Raw genomic sequence first — 18831 nt, 5'->3', positions numbered from 1 at the left:
ACTTATCTGTCTCTCTTGTGCCCTCCCCTCTTCTTAGCAAACTTTCCTTTTCATGTATTTCTCTCTCTTTTCAGTTCTTTTCTGACTATTCTCTCACTTCCTCTAATCTAGAAAACACCAGCTTTACTAAAACCAAGAAAAGTAATGGAATGTATTTCTGACTCATTAATCTGAAATATTGTCTCACAGTAATTAGCTCTCATTTGGAACAGTTCTAAATTGTTTAACTTAGAAATGCCAATTCTATTTGTTCATTTTAAATATGCAATCAGATATATCCATTCCTTAGTAGTAATGACATTAGCCATGATAATAACTGGCACATTTAAGTGGAGAATCTCAAAGCATTTTGCAAATATTTGTTCAAGGCTCTGAACATGCCTCTCCATAAGACAAGTAGGAAATGAACATGCCTGTAGTCCAACTTCTATTAACCAGCAACCAACTAATTTTAGAGTTCAAACAATGGGACTATTTGGAGCTACTCTTTTCATACAAATAATAACTTGAGGATACAATCCATCATGACCCCTTCATTTATTTCACCCTTCCTATAATAGAGCCAATATAGATCTGGCTCTGTCCCCTGAACAGTTTGCAATATAGAGAAAAATGACTAACAGGATATCGCTTGGATTTTAAGCACATTAAGCACAGTTCCTCTGCCTCCAGAGCTCTTTCTTTTTCTCACAGCACCTAGTGAAATGTCTTCTACACAAAGTTGCTCAGTAAATCATCAGATTGTTCCACTGAGTGGAAGTTTCAACCCTTGAGAACTTGGAATACTTAAGGCTTCCTGAAGCTCACTTTGGTAAGACATACTGTTAAAATTCAAACTTGACTCCATCCCCCAGCCATAATTAACTGTCTTGTCATCTAAGGCCAGTAGGGCAGCATGCTGATTTCCAAGGGAGCTTTGTAGAGATCAGGATTATCCAGAGATAGGAGTAGGTCTTGGGACACACTGGGATGCCAAAACTAATGGTTACAAAAGAGGATGGGAGTGTCACAGGCTCAGGCAAGTTTCCAAATCAAAGAGTATGAAGGGAAGCTCCAGGGGCTTTCTGAGGTTTTGGATCTCATCCAGGAAAATTCTTAGAATCCTAGCTCTCTGTTTACCCACTCCACTTCCACAATTCTGTTGAAGACATGGACAGAGGGGAAACATGAAAAGCAACCCATAAAAGCTTAATGCAAATGTTTTGACCAAGTATCTGTCCGAGGGTAGTCCAAGAAATTTCCCCAAATAATAGCACCTTGCTTTGGCATTGCACTTTAAGACACTTTGGCATCTCTTATTTTATTTAATCCTCAAGCAATCCTGGAGGGCAGTTTTACTATTAATTTCATCATAGTAATTAATCTGCAAATGGTGACAGTGAAGTTCATGGAGATGACCTGACGTCAATAGCAGGCAAAGCTGAGACTTGAACCAAGTTTGAAACTGATATCTTCTTCAAAACATTGAGTCAAGGGTCAGGTCTCAGGCAGAAACACAACTCTTGGGAATTTTAAATGTTGTAAAATTAATAAGCTTTCCTAATAATTGAAGGTCTAAAGAGTCCTCTGTGTAGGCAAACAAGAGCACACAAAGAACTGGATTTGTCCAATGTCATGCACTGAGTCATTGATGAGATGAGAACAGAGATCAGAGCTTGTGACCGTCATGGATCTCACCAATATAACTTATTTCCCAGCTCAGTCTTTAATGTGTGTGTGTATGTATGTGTGTGTGTGTGCGCGCACACACGCACACACACGCAAGTGCATGCATGCATGCACATTCACTCATGTTAGGAGTTTAGAGAAGGGGTACAAGAAAAAAATTCAAGAAGTACTAAGGCTTATGGATCTAAGAAACAAAAACCATTAAAGCTGAGAATTCAGAGACAAAGTGAGAAAGTATCCACCAAGCCACAACATAAAGTGGCTTTTAAAAGTTGTATGAGAAGAAGCAACCCAAAAATTCATATGAAACAATAAAAGACCCCGAATAGCAAAAACAAAACAGCTTGGTACTGGCACAATAACAGACCTGAGGACCAATGGAATAGAACTGAAGACCCAGAAATGAACCTGCACACCTATAGCCACCTAATCTTCGATAAGGGTGCTAAAAAATAAAAATGGAAGACAATCTCTTCAGTAAATGGTGCTGGCAAAATTGGTTATTCATCTATAGAAAACTAAAGCTAGATCCTTATATATCACCCTGCACCAGAATCAACCCCAAATGGATCAAAGAACTCAAAAGTAAAAGCAGACACCTTGAAAACATTACAGGAAGGAATAAGAGAAATTCTAGGTCTCCTTGGCACAGGGCAAAATTTTCTTAATAAAGACCCCAAAACACAACAAATCAAAGAAAGGTTGGACAAATGGGATTGCATGAAACAGCAGAGCTTCTGCATGGCAAAGGACTTAGCTAGCAAGATCAATAGAAAGCCCACAGATTGGGAGAAGATCTTCACTAGCCATACAACAGACAAAGGCCTCATATCTAAAATATATTAAGAACTCAAAAAATTAAATCCTTCAAAAACAAATCCTCAAAGAAAAAAACCACCCAATCCATAAGTGGGCTAAAGATTTAAAGAGAGACTTCTCTGAAGAGCAAATAAGAATGGCAAATAGACACATGAAGAAATGCTCAACCTCCCTAGCCATAAAAGAAATGCAAATCAAAGCAACACTGAGATTCCACCTCACCCCAGTTAGAATGGCTATAATCAAGAAACCTAATAATAACAGATGCTGGAGGGGATGTGGCCAGAAGGGAACCCTACTGCATTGTTGGTGGGAATGTAAATTTGTTTAACCACTCTGGAATGCAGTATGGAGGGTCCTCAAAAGACTACACATAGCCGGGCGTGGTGGCATGAGTCTGTAATCCTAGCTACTCCGAAGGCTGATCCCGGAGGATTGCTGGAGTCCAGGAGTTCTGGGCTGCAGTGCGCTATGCCGATTGGGTGTCCGCACTAAGTTCGGCATCGTATGGTGACCTCGCAGGAGCGGGGATCACCAGGTTGCCTAAAGAGGGGTGAACTGGCCCAGGTCGAAAAGACTACACATAGAGCTTCCCTATGACCCAGCAATCCCACTTTTGGGCATTTACCCAAACAATCACAAACAAGACCATACTAAAGCTACCAGCACAACTATGTTTATCTCAGCATTATTCTCCATAGCTAAGATATGGAACCAACCCAGATACCCCTCAGTAGATGAATGGATCAAGAAAATGTGACATATACATATATACAATGGAATTCAATGTCTCCATCAGACAGAATGACACCACCTCATTTGTTAGGAAATGGAAAGACATGGAAAAAATTATATTAAGTGAAGTAAGCCAGGCCCAAAGAAACATAGGTCCCATGGTTTCCCTTAATTGCAAAAAATAGTATATGTCTAGGACAAGCAGAAAGTTCAAAAGCTATGTATATATGACCATACAAGATGATGCTAAGCGAAATGAACCCCAAGATAGGGACACAAGAGGTTTTGTTTTTAATGTACTTACAATATACTATGATATTTTTTGTTTCTTTTGTATGTTCTACCTCCATTGTATAACCCCTGTTTTCACTGTATTTGAGTCTGGTGCCCTGTATCTTGTTTATACATTATTCTAATTTGGGGAGGGGAAGAGAAATAACAAAATGCTGAAATAAGGATACGGGTTGATCCATTGTAGCAATGAGATATGGAAAACACTATGTTGAAAACGAACTTTATAATTTTGGGGGTGGGGGAAGGAATTGGGGAGGTGGGGAGGGAAGGGATGGTAGGGGAAAAACAAAGGTAGGAAATGTACTCATCACGTCACTAATGTAACTGTAACCCAGTATCTTTACAATAAATATATATTAATATATTAAAAATTGTGTGAGAAAGTCTTTCCAGAATGCAAATTACATTTAAAAATCACAAAATTTTAAATACATAAATTTATTTTAAAATTACATTTTCCCCGCTAATCTAATTCACAACTTGGCTTCCACTAAGGGAAACAGTGAAGGAAATGAGGTAGAAGGTTGAGCCCAAGAGAAAGGACTTTAGTGGAGGAATTCCAAGCATCAGCAAGCTGGAAGGAAAAAATATATACTTTTTCTGCCCTGTGTACTGGGTACTTCTTGCTTCCAGCAACAGAGAGTAGATGAAGGACATCAATGTTGAAACAGACTTTCTAAACTGTACAGGTGATGTGGTCTATTCAAGAATATATTGAATGCTCCCCTACCCCAGATTAGAAACCCTAGCCCCTGGCCTCTACTACAAAATATTCTATTCTGGGGAGGTGGAGAGTATAGAAATAAAAAGGATCTCCTCTCCTCTCCTTTCTTTGGTGTGTGTGTGTGTGTGTGTGTGTGTGTGTGTGTGTGTGTGTGTGTGTGTGTGTGTGTGTGTGTGTGTGTGTGTGTGTGCGCGCGCGCGCACGCATGCATGTGCCAGTACTAGGGCTTGAAGTTTTCCTCACACTCTCACTTGGCATTTTCACTAATGGATGGTACTCTACCACTTGAGCCAGAGCTCTATCTCTGGCATTTTGCTATTAAATTGTAAATAAGACGGTCTTAGCTTTGTCTGTCCAGGTTGGCATCAAACCATGACACTCAGATCTCAGCCTCCTGAGTAGCAAGGTCTACAGGAATGAGCCACCAGCACACAGCTTCTCCCTCCTTTTCCTTGGATCTTTCTTCTTATCCTTCTTATTGCTTCTCCTTTTCTCTAGATACTCCTCCACTTCTCTCTCAATATCTCCCTCTTAATCTTTTTTTTTTCATGAGGCTCTTGTCATTCCAATAAAGGCTATTTCTGGGCTGGGTATGGGGGTACATGACTGTTATCTTAGCTACACAGAAGGCAGAGATTTAAGACTAGCTCAGTAAAATTAGCGAGACGACATATCAAAAAAAGAAACCAGGGAAGGTGGTACATTCCTGTAATCCCACCTATGTGAGAGGTGGATGTGAAGATTGCAATTTGTATCTTCCCAGACAAAAGGGTGAGACTCTATACAAATAATTGAAACAAAAGGACTAGGAGCATGGTTTAAATGACAGACCTTGTATTCAATCCCAAGGAGTGGCAATAAATGAAAAAGAAAAAGGAAAAGGAAAAAAAGAGTTTTTCCTCCAACATGCTGCAGCATATTCCCAAATTCCCTGGGGTGGAACAAACCATGAAGCTGCAAAGGGCCCATTTGAAGACTTGTTTTTGTACTTGAAATCCCAAAGATGTAAGTGCTACTGTCTAGAATTTGTGGGGCAATAAAAATCAGTGGGGGTGGTGCACATTTTTTTCTTTTTTCAGTTTCATAAAATTGTACCTTTTTAGATCTTCAGCTTTTAAATGAAATTTCTGTGCCCAGCAATACAGAGGAAAGTGCTTCAGGGAACCAAGCTGCCTTTGTGCTCTGCTGGGAAATGACAGAATGTACAGAGGGATCACAAAAGCCATGGGCAATTTGATTTACTGCCCAAGTAAGATCCCTGCCCCCATGGTCTCACTGTGGGAGTGCTCTCCAGAGGTGGCAATGAGCCTCCACCCCTTTGTGAGTGACTCATCCCACCCACTGGAAGATTTTAAAAATCTATTGGAAAAGATGAACACAAGTCAAACAAGGAAGTGATCAACTAGAATCATACCTCTTGAAATCTAGTTACATATACATTTACCTCTACCAGGGGATGATAGGTCAGTCACAGAAACAAACCATACATTAATCAGTGCCCTGCTTTTGCTTTGCCCAATGATAATCACTAAAAGAACTGTCTTCATACTGCATTTTAGTATAGAATCAAGTCAGGCTTCCTGAGTTTAGCCTGATTCTGCTATCTGACTAGATGACTCTGCTCAATTTGTTTCACCTTTGTGGGCCTTGATTCTTCATATAAAATGAGTAATTTAGATAATCAGATCCCTGAGATCTCTTACAATTATCCTTAGTTATGGTCCTAGGATCATGTAGAAGAAAGGGATTCCAGTGGAAATAGTAGGAAGGAAAACCATCCCAGTCTTGAATCCCAAGTCAAATGATAGTCCCAAAAGAGAGAAAAGATTACTACAAGATAATAGCCTCTGACTTTCTCTCATAAACTCTGACTTTTTCTTTCATAGATTCTGACTTCTTCCTTATAGCATGGTGAGCCAATGGTATGGATGAAAAGTCAGAAAGGGTGGCCCACTGAGCAGGAAATAAAAAAACCCAAACTCCTCAGTACTGTAGCTTATTGGACAACGTTTAGAACTGCCAAAGAGCAAATAAAATGGGAGTTAGTAAATGTAAACAAATATAGCTCATTAGAAAGGCAAATACTGAGCAGTCTTTTAGGAAAGAAAAATACAATTAATAGTCTAAAAGAAAAGTAGAAAGGATTCTCAATGAACCTACCTACTTAAGCCATATTTCAAAGAGAAGAAAGGGATGGCAGAAGGGAAATACCTTTTGGGAACCTCAAATAGAGCTGGAAATTCTGCCTAAATTATAGCTCTGAGTCTCACGCTCCCAGGTAAGTTCTTTCAGCAGACCATGACCTCTTGAAAAGCAGGTGTGCCCAAACGGTTTGTTCCCAAAACAAGTACTTTATACCTTAAGCTCTGTTCTTCCTCGAAGCTCTACTTCGTAGCCCTCACTCAAAGTTCGAAGAATTGTAACCGTGCTGAGACTGACATGAATTCGGTAAGCTGTAAATAAAGGAGAGCCATGAGTTTAGCTCCTTTCTCATTAAGAAAATCAATGAGAAACTGCCAATGCAATAAATGGCCCCACTTTAAAGTGTGCTAAACCCTAAGCAAAGTCCTGGGTGAAAGCTTTAGTTAAGGGTTCACAGGAGGAAGGGGGAGTGAAGGCCTTCTCACCAGGCCCAGACAAGGTGTTAGCTATAGCACCTATCAGCCTCCTAGATGGTAGGTTAGATGAAATGCTGGGCAATAGGAAGGTGTTAATTTAACTTGAAGGCTGAGAAGGAGAAACCAGCAGCCACTATTGTGTTCACAGCTGAAATGTGACCTCCTCTGAGGGAAATTTAGCACAAGCAGCTTCCCTCACAGGCTTCTGCTAGGGCTAAAATCATTTTATAAAACTAAAAGTTTTGTAAAACATACTTAAAAGACAAAAAGCCATACGATTCATTTTCCACATGAATCCTCACAACTTACAAAAAATCAATGAGAAACAGTCTAACACCACTGTCAAAACTTTTGAAAGGGACTAGGAAGGTGGCTCAGTGGTAGAGCGTTTGCCTTGCATGCATGAGGCCCTGGGTTCGATTCCCCAGCACCACATAAGCAAAAAGGAAAAAAGCCAGAAGTGGCGCTGTGGCTCAAGTGGTAGAGTGCTAGCCTTGAGCTGAAGAGCTGAGGGACAGCGCCCAGGCCCAGACTTCAGGCCCCACGACCGGACCCAAAAAAAAAAAAAAACTTTTGAAAGACTGACATTCAAGCTATTCTTTAAGTGAGTGCTTTTAGCTGTAATACCTACAGAATGTGCTATTTTCCTATCAACAATCCCAATCTGCGATTAAGAGCCCTACGAAGAAGCCCTACTTCTTTAAAAATTATTTAGGACTTAAGTCTGTTCTATGTGTATATGTGTATGTGTATGTGTGCATGGTGTGTGTGTGTGTGTGTGTGTGTGTGTGTGTGTGTGTGTGTGTGTGTGTGTGTGTGTTTGTGTGTGTGTGAGTGCTGGGCCTCAAACTAAGGGCCTGGGTGCTGTCCCTTAGCTTTTTGGCCCAAGGCATATGTTCTACTACTTGAGACATACTTCCCCTTTAGGCTATTTGCAGGTTAATTGAAGATAAGGGTCTCACAGATTTTCCTCCTCAGGCTTCAAACCCTGATTCTCAGATCTCAGGCTCCTGAGTCGCTAAGATTACAGTTGTGAGCCATTGGAACTTACTACTTCTTTAATAAAGAACAATCCCTTGTTAAATTCAACATTCCTGACAACTGTCATTACGAAATGACACCTTGTTAAAATTGTACCTAAAATGAAAGTCCAAGACTTGCTCTCATGCTTGAGAAAGTCATTCTTTTAAAAGCTGATTACAATGTGAGTAGGAAGGCATAGTAGAGTTCCTTTTCTTTTCTTTTTTCCATGTTGATCCTGGGGCTTGAACTCAGGATCTGTGTGCAATCCTTGGGCTTTTTCTTTGCTCATGGCTAGTGCTCTACCACTTGACCCATAGCTTCTGGCTTTTTTCTAGTTAATTTGAAGTAAGATTATCATGGACTTTTCTGTTCTGGCTGGCTTCAAATTGCAATACTCAGATCTCAACTTCCTGAAGGTAGGCTTATAGGCATAAACCATCAGCACTCAGCATAATTTCCTTTTCTTAATAACTCAGTACTCATATCTGTGCCCTCCTCACTCAGAGTTACTCAAAGCCTCTGTTATATTCATAATAGACACAACTCTGGCCAGTTTACTCATTGCTAGGCCAATATTTGTCAGCCCATTAGCATCTGGTGTTCAAAGAGCCGTTCAGTAGGGGGATCCTAATTGTGGGAAACACAAAAGACAACTGATTCTAACCACTGCTCAGCTCTGTGGTAAGGCAGCTCCAGGACTAGATCACAGAATCTCAATTGATTCATCTGTGCACAAAGGAGACACTGATGAAATTGATTTGCTGTTAATAAACTTGTTACATGTCCTGATTTCATATATCCAACACAAGGGGAGAAACAACTGCCTTAGAAGATATTTAGTCTGGTATATCCCTCAGTGCAATAGTTGGTTTACAGTCATTAACTTTTATGAAAGCAGTCTAATCAGCTCCTGGAGTGCAGAGATCATGTGGATGTTCTTCTTTTTATTGATCAGTAGACAAGGTGTTGCCTAAATCTCAAAAGTCAATTTCTACTTTCAAATCTGTACCTCCAATGGGAAACGTATGTGGAGAATTGCCTGGTGCAGCCCAGAATAGGGCTTCAGCCTTCTACAAACTCACATCAGTCCTCAGCACTGTGTCAAATCTTCATTGTGGTTCCATGATCAATTTCTCTTCATCTTGGGTTGCACTTCAAGAGCAACATCATATGCAAAGGCATATTCACACAGCAGTTCCTGGATGACTACCTCCATGGCCTCTGCCATATCTGTGGAGTTTAAAAGACTTTCCCAGATGTCAGAAAATTTATTCTGACAACAGTTTTTAAGCTCCATGCTGCCTCCTTAATCATGGCTGCACAGGCTAGATTTACTAAGACTGGACCCATTGTGTAAGGCTGTTTCTGCACCTGAGTGATGGGGAATGGGGTCAAATAGGGCACCACCCACTGTGATATAGGCCACTATATCATCAAGGACTAGTCTGAATATATTGCTGAAGTTAAGGAAGAGTTTGTGTTACCTAGTAGTTGCTAAGCCAGAGCAAAGAAGACAAATGCCTGCCTGCCTGCCTGCCTTCTTTCCTTCTTTCCTTTCTTCCTTCCTTCCTTCCTTCCTTCCTTCCTTCCTTCCTTCCTTCCTTCCATCCTTCTTTTTCCTTCTTTCCTTCCTTCTTTCTTCTCTGTCTCTATTTCTGTCTCTGTATCTCTGGTAAAAGTCCATGATATAAGTAAAAAGCACATTGTGATTTTTTTTACAGTATTTCAGTACTGGCAGTAAATAACCAGGAAAGCTTTATTGAACTTCTTGCCAGCAGCAGACAAATTGCATAATGTTTGTACAGTTTTATTCTCAAAGAAGAGAAGAATCGGGATCTTTAATATTATGCTTGTTTTGATAGCAGCTAAGAGTTTTACATACAACCAAGATGGAATTAATTATTTTAGAATTCCAAGCTCCTTAGATTGAAGGATTACTGCTTGCTAAATTCTAGGAGGCTATTTGATGAAGCCAGAACTCCTGGGGTCCTAACTAAGAGGACTAAAGCAGCAAACATCAGCCAGCTGGGAGGAAGCTGGCTCATGTGTGTCTTCACAAACTGATTGAAAAACTGAATATATCAGTCTCTTACCTAGTTCTTTTCTTCCAATGACTCTCCTACACCCACCAGGCTGTCCAATTTTTTTCTTTTACTCAAAAGACTTTCTAAGTTGTTTTGATCACAGTGCCTGGCTATTTCAGTGTTATCTGGCTACAGCTTTATTTCTATATAAAAGATACATACATGTTCAGTCCAACATCACCCCCTACTGGTTAGCTGTTAGAGATCAAGAAAATGTGTGATAAATCTTAATCTTTTCAAATTACCTTTTATTTTTCTAGAAAACATTAAAAATACAAAGTATCCTGCTCTCTTTCCCTCTGTTGAAAAAGAACCACTTTCCTAATAGCAGGGTGATGCCTTCCCATCCATCCTTGAGGTACTCACGTAAGCCTGTTGACTCCATCCGAGAAGCTGTATTTACAGTGTCTCCAAACAAGCAGTATCTAGGCATGGTGAGGCCCACCACTCCAGCAACAACAGGCCCTATAGAGTGGCAGAAGACAGGGATTATAGTCAACAAGAATACACTCAATGTTAATAGAGGAGCACTGCAAGGGGTAGGAATGTAGCTTGATCATATAGCTCTGGAAACCTTATGATATATCTGAAGAAAGACATACAATTGAATAATGAACATTTTGTCTATAACAAAGCAAGTTTATATTTATATTTAATACTTTTTTATCTTTCTGATTTACAGTTCTATTTCAAATAACTGTCATATCCAACATGCTTATATCTGTCAACAAAGACAAGCCTCAAAAATAAACCAGAAAAACCTGGGCAGAGATCCAGTCAGGATCCAAACATGTTTGTTGCAAAGAAAAAAATGTAACTCTTGTGCTCTAAGGTTAGAAGGAAGAATTTCATAGGTCTATTTGTCTCCCACACTGTGTCTATCAATAGAATTATTGCAGAGAGAAAACTCTGAAAGCAAATAGAGATGACTTTCAATTATCTGTAAGGGGCATGGAATATCAGTACAACCAGATCATTCAAGAGTATTTTCTATCTGTTCTTGCAGTGATCTTTGTTCTGAACATGGTATTCAGGATATTTTTCAAATTTCAACAGACATACCCAAAAGTCAGCTCACCGGTATCTATAAAGTCTCTGCCTTCATCTTTGCTGTTTCTAGGTTTTAATTTTTTAACATTAGTTTTTGGTTATGGACATTTCTTCAGTTAAAGTAATTGTTTTGCTTCAAAAATTAATTCTAGCTGGATGCTGGTGGCTGGTGCATGTAATCCTAGCTACACAGGAGGCTGAGATCTGGGAAGTGCAGTTCAAAGCCAGCCCGGGCAGGAAATTCCCTGTGAGACTCTTATCTCCAATTAACCACCAGAAAACTGGAAGTGGCGCTGTGGCTCAAGTGGTAGAGTGCTTGCCTAGAGCTGAAAAGCTGAGAGACAGTGCCCAGGCCCAGAGTTCAATTCCCATGACTGACCAAAAAAATTAGTTCATCTGAGAATAAAAATAAATAACTACAAACATGTTTTTCTTTTCAACTCACTTTTTGTTTATTCAGAATCAAACTTTGAGCACTGAAGTAGGCACAAAAAGAGAGGGGCTAAAAAGGAAATTTAATATATGGCCTAAATTCTCCAGGAATTTAAACTATAATTGAGAATAAAAAAGACTAGTATCCAGGAAGTAAATAAGCAACCACACAGAACAATATGTCTGAATGGAGAGAAATAGTACAATAGTACAATATCATAATTTAGTAACCGAGGGGACATACTTAATAGCAACTGACTCAGTCAAAAAGGATCCATGGAAAAGGGTAGGATTTTGATTTAGGTCTTGATGGGTGAATAACATTTGAATAGAAAAAAGTAACCTAAATCAAAGGTTTGTGGTGGGATTGAGCATGCCCCAAACATTGGGAAGCAGCTAGGAGTAATGAGATAGGGTTGGAATAAGTGGGTTATTCGCAATGAACCTTAAACCACTATATTCTTTTTTCTTTTTCTTTCAGATCAACGTATAGAATGCATTGCAAGGAGAAAAAGTAAAACCAGAGAAACTTGTTAGGTGGCTGTTGAAGTAGGTATGGGAAAGATGGTGATGATGGCAAAATGTGCTAAAAAGTTGATAACAGTGATATTATGAAAGGAAAACCAGTGGACTTGTTGGCTGTCTGATTACCATGAGCTTCTGAGTTTATGCCAATTTGTGGGACTGGAAGTTTTAAATATGTTGTATTTTGAAATAATGGAGACTCATCCAAGCCAAGGTGAGGGTGCTGAAAATGTGAAATGGAAGCACAAGTAAGAGCTGAAGGATTTTCTTTGCAAAAAATATTACCAAGCACCTGTTAAGTGCTAAGTATTCAGTACATAAACATGAGTAAGATATGGTTCCTATTACCAGGTAGCTTAAAGTCTAACAGTACAGACAAAATGATAGATTTATTCTAGTACTATGAAATGATTCTATAGTAGTGATCCAGACAACATATATTGGTAGTCTGGACTTGGATAAGTGAGAATCAAAGAGAAACAAGATAGACTCAAGAAATATTTCAAAGATAAAATGTTCAAGAGTTAGTCATTGGTTGACTAAGGTCAGAGTGAAGGAGGAGTTGAGAATAACTTCTAAAAGTTGCTGAAGTAACTAGGTCAATGGCAGTAATACAGAAATAGAAGAACGTTTTATGGGAATAAAGCAATTATGTTTTATACTATTGAGTCTGATGACCATGTGGAATATAGTCATGTGGAAATGTCAGCAGGTACCTTGATATACAACTTGTGGGGCTGAAAGCTATCATCATGCATATGGTAGTTAAGCCATAGATGAGAATGAAATGACCCAGAAGAATAAGGGAGATGGGGGGAGGGGAGAGAGCCAGAGCCAGAGAGGATAGGAGGAGAGAGAGAGATTGAGAGAGGGAGAGAGTGGGAGAGAGAGAGGGAGAGAGAGAGAGAGAGTGGGAGAGAGAGAGGGAGAGAGAAGAGAGAGAGAGAGAGAGAGAGAGAGAGAGAGAGAGAGAGAGAGAGAGAGAGAGAGAGAGAAAGAGAGAGATTGAAATAGATCCACATAAAACCCTGGGAAACACAGAGGACAGATATAAATGAACGGACTTACCAAGCTGCAATAGATAAAAACAGACAGCAAGTTGGAGTGGGTTGAGAAATAAATTAGAGGTGAGAATATGGAGAAAGTAAGATCACCACACTGAATGCTCTGGCAGAAAGTGATAGGGGGCAGGAAGAGCTAAGACAACTAAAAATTGAAGCCGAGAAGCAACATTCTGAGTGAGGAGCATGTCATGATAGTAAGGTATCTGTGATACCAAGTAACATGTCTGTCAAGAGACCTGTGAATATATGAAACTAGATAGGAAAGCTACAGTGAATGAGAAGAATTTGAAGATAGTCAACCAAGAAGGAATAAATATGGGAGAAAATACTTGGAGTTGATTTCAACTAATTGAATTATCCTAAATACAGCAAATATTTGCTGGTTTTATAGCACAATCAAACATGACTTAGGTAGGCATAATGGAATTAAGCAGTCCTGGACATTTGGATAATTCTGCTCCTAGGTATCAGGGGAGGGTTACCCTTCTTTACCAGTATTCCTTGAAGCACCTAGGAAAGTTTCTTCTTGCTTTAAGTAGTTTTATTTTTAACTTAATATTCTTGTCCAGGTGATGTACAGAGGGGTTACAGTTATATGTGTAAGATAATGAGTATATTTCTTTTTTAATATTGTTTCCCCCTCCCTTGCTTTTCTCCCACTTTCCCTCCCCCCAATCCTCCCCAAGTTGTACAGTTCATTTCCAACATAGTGTCTTGTGAGTATTGCTGTTCCATTGATTCACCCTTTGTCTGTTGTCTCACTGTTATGTTATTCCCCTTCCCTTCTCCAAATCAGGTACACATATATATAAGATATAGGGTACCAAAATGAAATACAGTGACAACAGGGGATAAACCAAAGGGGAAAAAACACAAGAAAAAAGAAATCACCTCACACAGTACATTAAAAGCAACAACAACAAAAAAAAAAAACATTTGAAGTTCATTTTGCTTAACATTTTTGTTACCTGAGTGCAGGCCCATTCGAATTCGAACTGGCACCTCTGGCATGTGCCGCATCTTGAAGGTGCCCACAGAGCTCAGGATGTCCAGGGACATATTTGCGATTTCAGCTGCATGTCTACTGCCATTCCTCTTTGGGAGGCCTGAGGCTACCATGTAAGCATCTCCAATGGTCTCTACCTGGGAATTGAGTAAACAAAATTGGCAAGCAAGTAACCTCTTGGTGTTTCTTTGTTACCCATAGAGTTGTGGGAATACAATGGTCTGATGGAGACCAAACGATCTTCTTATAAAATGAAGAAGGCAGGAAGGGGCTGTTGGTGGTTTAAAATCCTGGCTACAGAGATTAGAATCAAAGAGATTTATTTAAAAAATACTAATGTTACTAATATCTAAGTGCCACACCTAGAAATGCTGAAAATCATGTAGCTGTTTCCTAGGGCCATGAGTGATCTAAAGAAATATTAGGCTTCAAGAAATTCCTATGGAAAGAGAAAAGAAAGATATCTATGACTAGCTGTAGAATGTCTCTGGGGAACCAATCTAAGAGACAGAACAAAAGATGGTCCCCCAGCAATCATTTCTCTACATGGTTTTAAGTACAATTGCTTAGGACATGCTTGGTTTAGAGAATGGGAAAGGAAGGCCAAGGAAGACTCTATTTTATCTGTTTCACTTTATAATATGGTGGAGTTAGTTTTGCAGACTTTTATGAGTATGTGAACTGGATCTTTCCTCAATGATTAATGCACCCTTTGTATTGCTGCCTCTCTGAGGGGCATCCATACTGAACTTACCTGCTCAGTATGAGCCAGTTAGAGCTGGACATTTGGAACTAAAGGCAAATCAGTGCTCCTCATCTTTCCCACAAGTGTGCTCACTCATTTAGATAAACAGGAAAGTGAAGCATTAGGGGTAAATCCAGAAGATAAGTAAGCTGAAAGGATTTCTATAAAATGTGGCAGGTAGGCTGAGCTACTCCAAAGTTTGGATACAAGTAAAATTACATGTTAGCCTGGCGCTAATCCTAGTTACTTAGGAAGCTGAGATCTGAAGATTTCATTTTGAAGCCAGTCGAGGCAGGAAACGCTGTGAGACTCTTATGTCCAATTAAATCACAGAAAAAGCCAGAAGCAGTGCTGCTGCTCAAGTGGTAGCCTTAAGCAAATGCAGCTCAGGGACAGCACATAGGCCCAGAGTTCAAGCCTCAGGACTGGCAAAACAAAATAATAATCATGTTTTCCTTAGTGTTATACTCACAAAATTCCTTAGCAGTATGAAATTTTGGAATCATACTGTCTTGGTTAGAACCCCATATTTACTGTTTACAAATCTGGAGCAAGTCATTTAATCTCTGTGTTTCAATATCCTCTTCTGTAAAGATACGGATAATGACAACACTTATCTCGTAAGGTTCTCTATGAGCTAAATGACTTAATATATGTCAAAGCACTTAAAACCTGACTGATGGATGATAACATGTAAGTACATGTTATCACCACCACTACCACTGCCATCATCATCATCACCATCACCAAACAGGATTGAGGATATGATTCAGCTCCAAAGAAACAAGTTTAGCATGCAGAAACATACTTTATCCATTGCCAGCAATAACAGTCTGTATCCAATACAGGATTTTGCACCTCAACCTGCTTCTATTCAGTGAATGCTACATGGGAGCAGAAACTCAGCAGCTGGACTGGTAGGATTAACACTTCAGGGTTGATAAATGAGTCACCCAGGAGGCCTCCAAGGATATCAGTGAGGACATTAGAAGAGCAGGGAGCCTACCACTGGCGGACTTTAGTATGTAGACTATTAGGAGAAATGATGGGTAGCATCAACTAGAATAAGGATACTAAGGGAAATGTAGTTATAGAAAATGGTCTGTTTGAGATGAGGGCAGTGTCAGGAGAATTGAATATGAAAACGAATCACCAATTTTATAATTCTGTTGTAGTCTGCTCACTTCCACTTCATATTATCAAGTACCAGGAGAAGTGATTCCAATTTTACAGATAAGAAAAAATGAAAATACAAACAGGATTGGTGATTCATTGCTGGTTCAATTTTGATTTTCTTTGCAGTCTGTTATTTTATATAATAAACAAGACTGTAAATTAGATTCCATTCTTTTGGAGTTGGACAGTCCTGCTCTGTCTTGGGAGCACACCACTAACTCCCTATTGCAGCTATGAAGTTTTACAATAGCGAATGGCCTCATCCTTAAGACCTTCAACAATTGTCTGAACAGAATCAGCTGGATTGATTAACCAGTGGATGTGTTGCTGCTGATTTTAGTTTCAACTGAATTAGCTTTCAGTGATTTGCTTTTCCCTCTAGGCTGCTTGAGTTCAACAAGGTAAGACAGGTAGTCTGAGTCCATGGATTTTTTTTTTTCCTCCACCATGATTTCCATGTGTGTTTCTTGATTAGCTTGCAGCTCTGGCTGATTGACATGTATGATGTCTATTTCTGAGTCCTACTTAGGTAGCTTGGTCTAGCCCTGAGGCTAGACCTGAGAAGGCGCTATCTAATTTGAGATAAACACACTTCTGTGTGATTTGAGAGTTGGAACATTTCAGGCTAATGTGAAGGACCCAATGAATGGAGCTACTCATTCTCCAGCTCTACCTTGATTCCTGGGACAGAGGAGCTTTCTGAATACTGTATGCCTGGGGCATCTTTCCCCATTGATAAAACAAGTATCCATATTACAAACAATGTGGAAATGTCCCTACATAGCTGTGAGGTTTTCAGTCTTTTGTTTACCTAAGAAAAAAAACAACTTATAAAAAACTAGTTTAAGGAAGCAGGGTGTCAAAATTAACTAATGCATTATAAGCTCTGTACTCATCTTCTGTAATCTTTGACAGAAAGCATGGACATGGATAAGTTGAAGGAGTAGAAGGTAGAAGCAAGAGTTTTCAAGATCACAATATAAATGGGCTTTTGGTTACCCTGCAGCAATCCTAAGAACCCCAGGTCTAATAGCAACCTCATGCAATGCCAAGTTCCTTCATGTATAAAACAACAGTACCTAAGAGACCAAACCATGAATTACATCAAAACAAACCTTATCAAGATGACTCTGTGGAAGCTACTATGGATAAAACACCAACACTTCTGTGGCCCCTTCAGAGCCTACCAAAACACTGTTTACATTGAGGCACTCAATTGTTAAACTGCAACAACTCACCCAGCCTCAACTGCTTTTTAATACCAATTCTAGGCAAGAATAGCTCAAAGGAATCTTTCTGGCCATCTTTTGCTGAGTTGAAAGTTGTCAATCTGTAAATTAGAAAACAATACGCATTCTATCTGGCCTTCATTACCAATGAGATACCAATCAAAGTGGTATATTGCATAACACTTTCATTCCTAGAAAAGAACATTCTATAAAATTGCATCCTTCATTATTGGCAGGCACATAGATAAGCCTTGTAAAATCTTCACTCTGAAACGTAGTTCCTTGATAACATACCTTATAGACATCATGACTGCCAATGATTGCATCAAAGAGTGTGTACAGGTCATTCAGAAGATCCACCACTTCAATGGGCTCACTCATGGCTGAGATGGTGGTGAAGCCCACAATGTCGCTGAAGTACAAGGTGACCAAGTCAAAACCCTCAGGTTCAACTGTGCAGCCCTTCTTCAGGGATTCAGCAACTGATCTGAAAAGAAGACCTGGCAGATTTCCAAAGAGGATACCAATCTCCCTATTTTCTACTGACACCTTTTAAAACATAATTTTGTCCCAAATGACCTCCAGGTAAATGATGAGAAAGAAATTGTCACCTGGATAAAAACCCTAACTTGTTCACTTATTCTGCAAATATATATTGAGTGGTTACAATGTGTTCATCACTGTGCTAGGAGCTAGAATACAGCACTAAACAGATAGAACTAGTCTATGCTTCAGTAAGTTTTTTTTCTCTCTTAGCTCTCAGTACTTCTACCTTATCCAATTTCCTTCAGGGGAATGTTCCCAAGGGCTGCTTTTCCATGTTACTAGTTTCCCCAATTACCTCCTAGAAGATCATGTTAAAACATGTTAAGGCATTCTAAAACTTTGGAAATGGTAGCAAAAGATAAGATTTTTGATTTTCAACTAAGAAAAAAAATAAAAACTGGAAAAATAACGTAACTACTGTCCTATATGAGCTCAAAGGGCTGCCTATTTTCATTGGTCAACCTCCTGCTAAACTCACAAAGTGACATAGAGAAAAGTAAAAAACTTAAATGACCAGCATGATCAGCAAGTAGTAAAAAAATTAGGATATGTACTCTGCACCCTTGGTTGCCAGTTCTACTTTTATTTGAAGTTGTGACTCAAACCTACTGGGAGTAAAAAGGGTGCAGGACAGGGGGAAGGAGCAGTTCCTTGATAAGTAATTTTTTCTTTTTTTAAATGAAACACACTGTTATAAGGATTCACACTCCTCAGGTGTTCACACATACGGTGGTAGCATCTGTGTTAGAAGCTTTTCTGTTTTCTGTTTTTCAATTTCCAGCTCTTCAGTCCGCTCCCTGATCAAATCTTCCAAGTTGCTAGAATATTGTTCCAACATCCTAAGCATGGAATCGATGATATTGGTCTTTTTCCCTTTATTGCAAGTTTTAAACTGAAAGTCAAACAGAAAAATAAAAGAGCCAGGGAATGCTTTAAATGTTAAAACAGGCTCCCTCATCAAGAATACTTTTTTTCTAAAATGCCAGGCAAGAGAGATAAGAAAAGTCACTACTCACCCTTGTCACCCTGGCCCATTCATAGGGCTCTATTGCCCACCGAAGTAGTTTGTTCCCTATCCTTTTGGTTCTTTCAA

The 18831-nt window shown here is 39.4% G+C and overlaps 1 protein-coding gene across 1 annotated transcript in view; it reads right to left on the bottom strand.

Moving 5' to 3' along the window:
• Gucy2f (guanylate cyclase 2F, retinal) overlaps positions 1-18831 on the bottom strand; it is an 82148-nt gene that overhangs the window by 948 nt on the left and 62369 nt on the right. The window contains exons 12-16 of the mRNA XM_070038985.1: positions 18467-18630; positions 17487-17679; positions 14005-14179; positions 10332-10430; positions 6599-6693 (exon numbers count right to left, since the gene is read on the bottom strand). Coding sequence (XP_069895086.1) covers positions 6599-6693; positions 10332-10430; positions 14005-14179; positions 17487-17679; positions 18467-18630 — 726 coding nt within the window. The remainder of the gene's footprint in view (positions 1-6598; positions 6694-10331; positions 10431-14004; positions 14180-17486; positions 17680-18466; positions 18631-18831) is intronic.

This window comes from Dipodomys merriami, unplaced genomic scaffold, assembly GCF_024711535.1.
Source record: "Dipodomys merriami isolate MVZ:Mamm:240054 unplaced genomic scaffold, mDipMer1.0.p SCAF_3, whole genome shotgun sequence".
NCBI lineage: Eukaryota > Metazoa > Chordata > Mammalia > Rodentia > Heteromyidae > Dipodomys > Dipodomys merriami.
The sequence above is the reverse complement of the archived record's forward strand: the minus strand, read 5'-3'. Positions and strand labels throughout refer to the sequence as shown.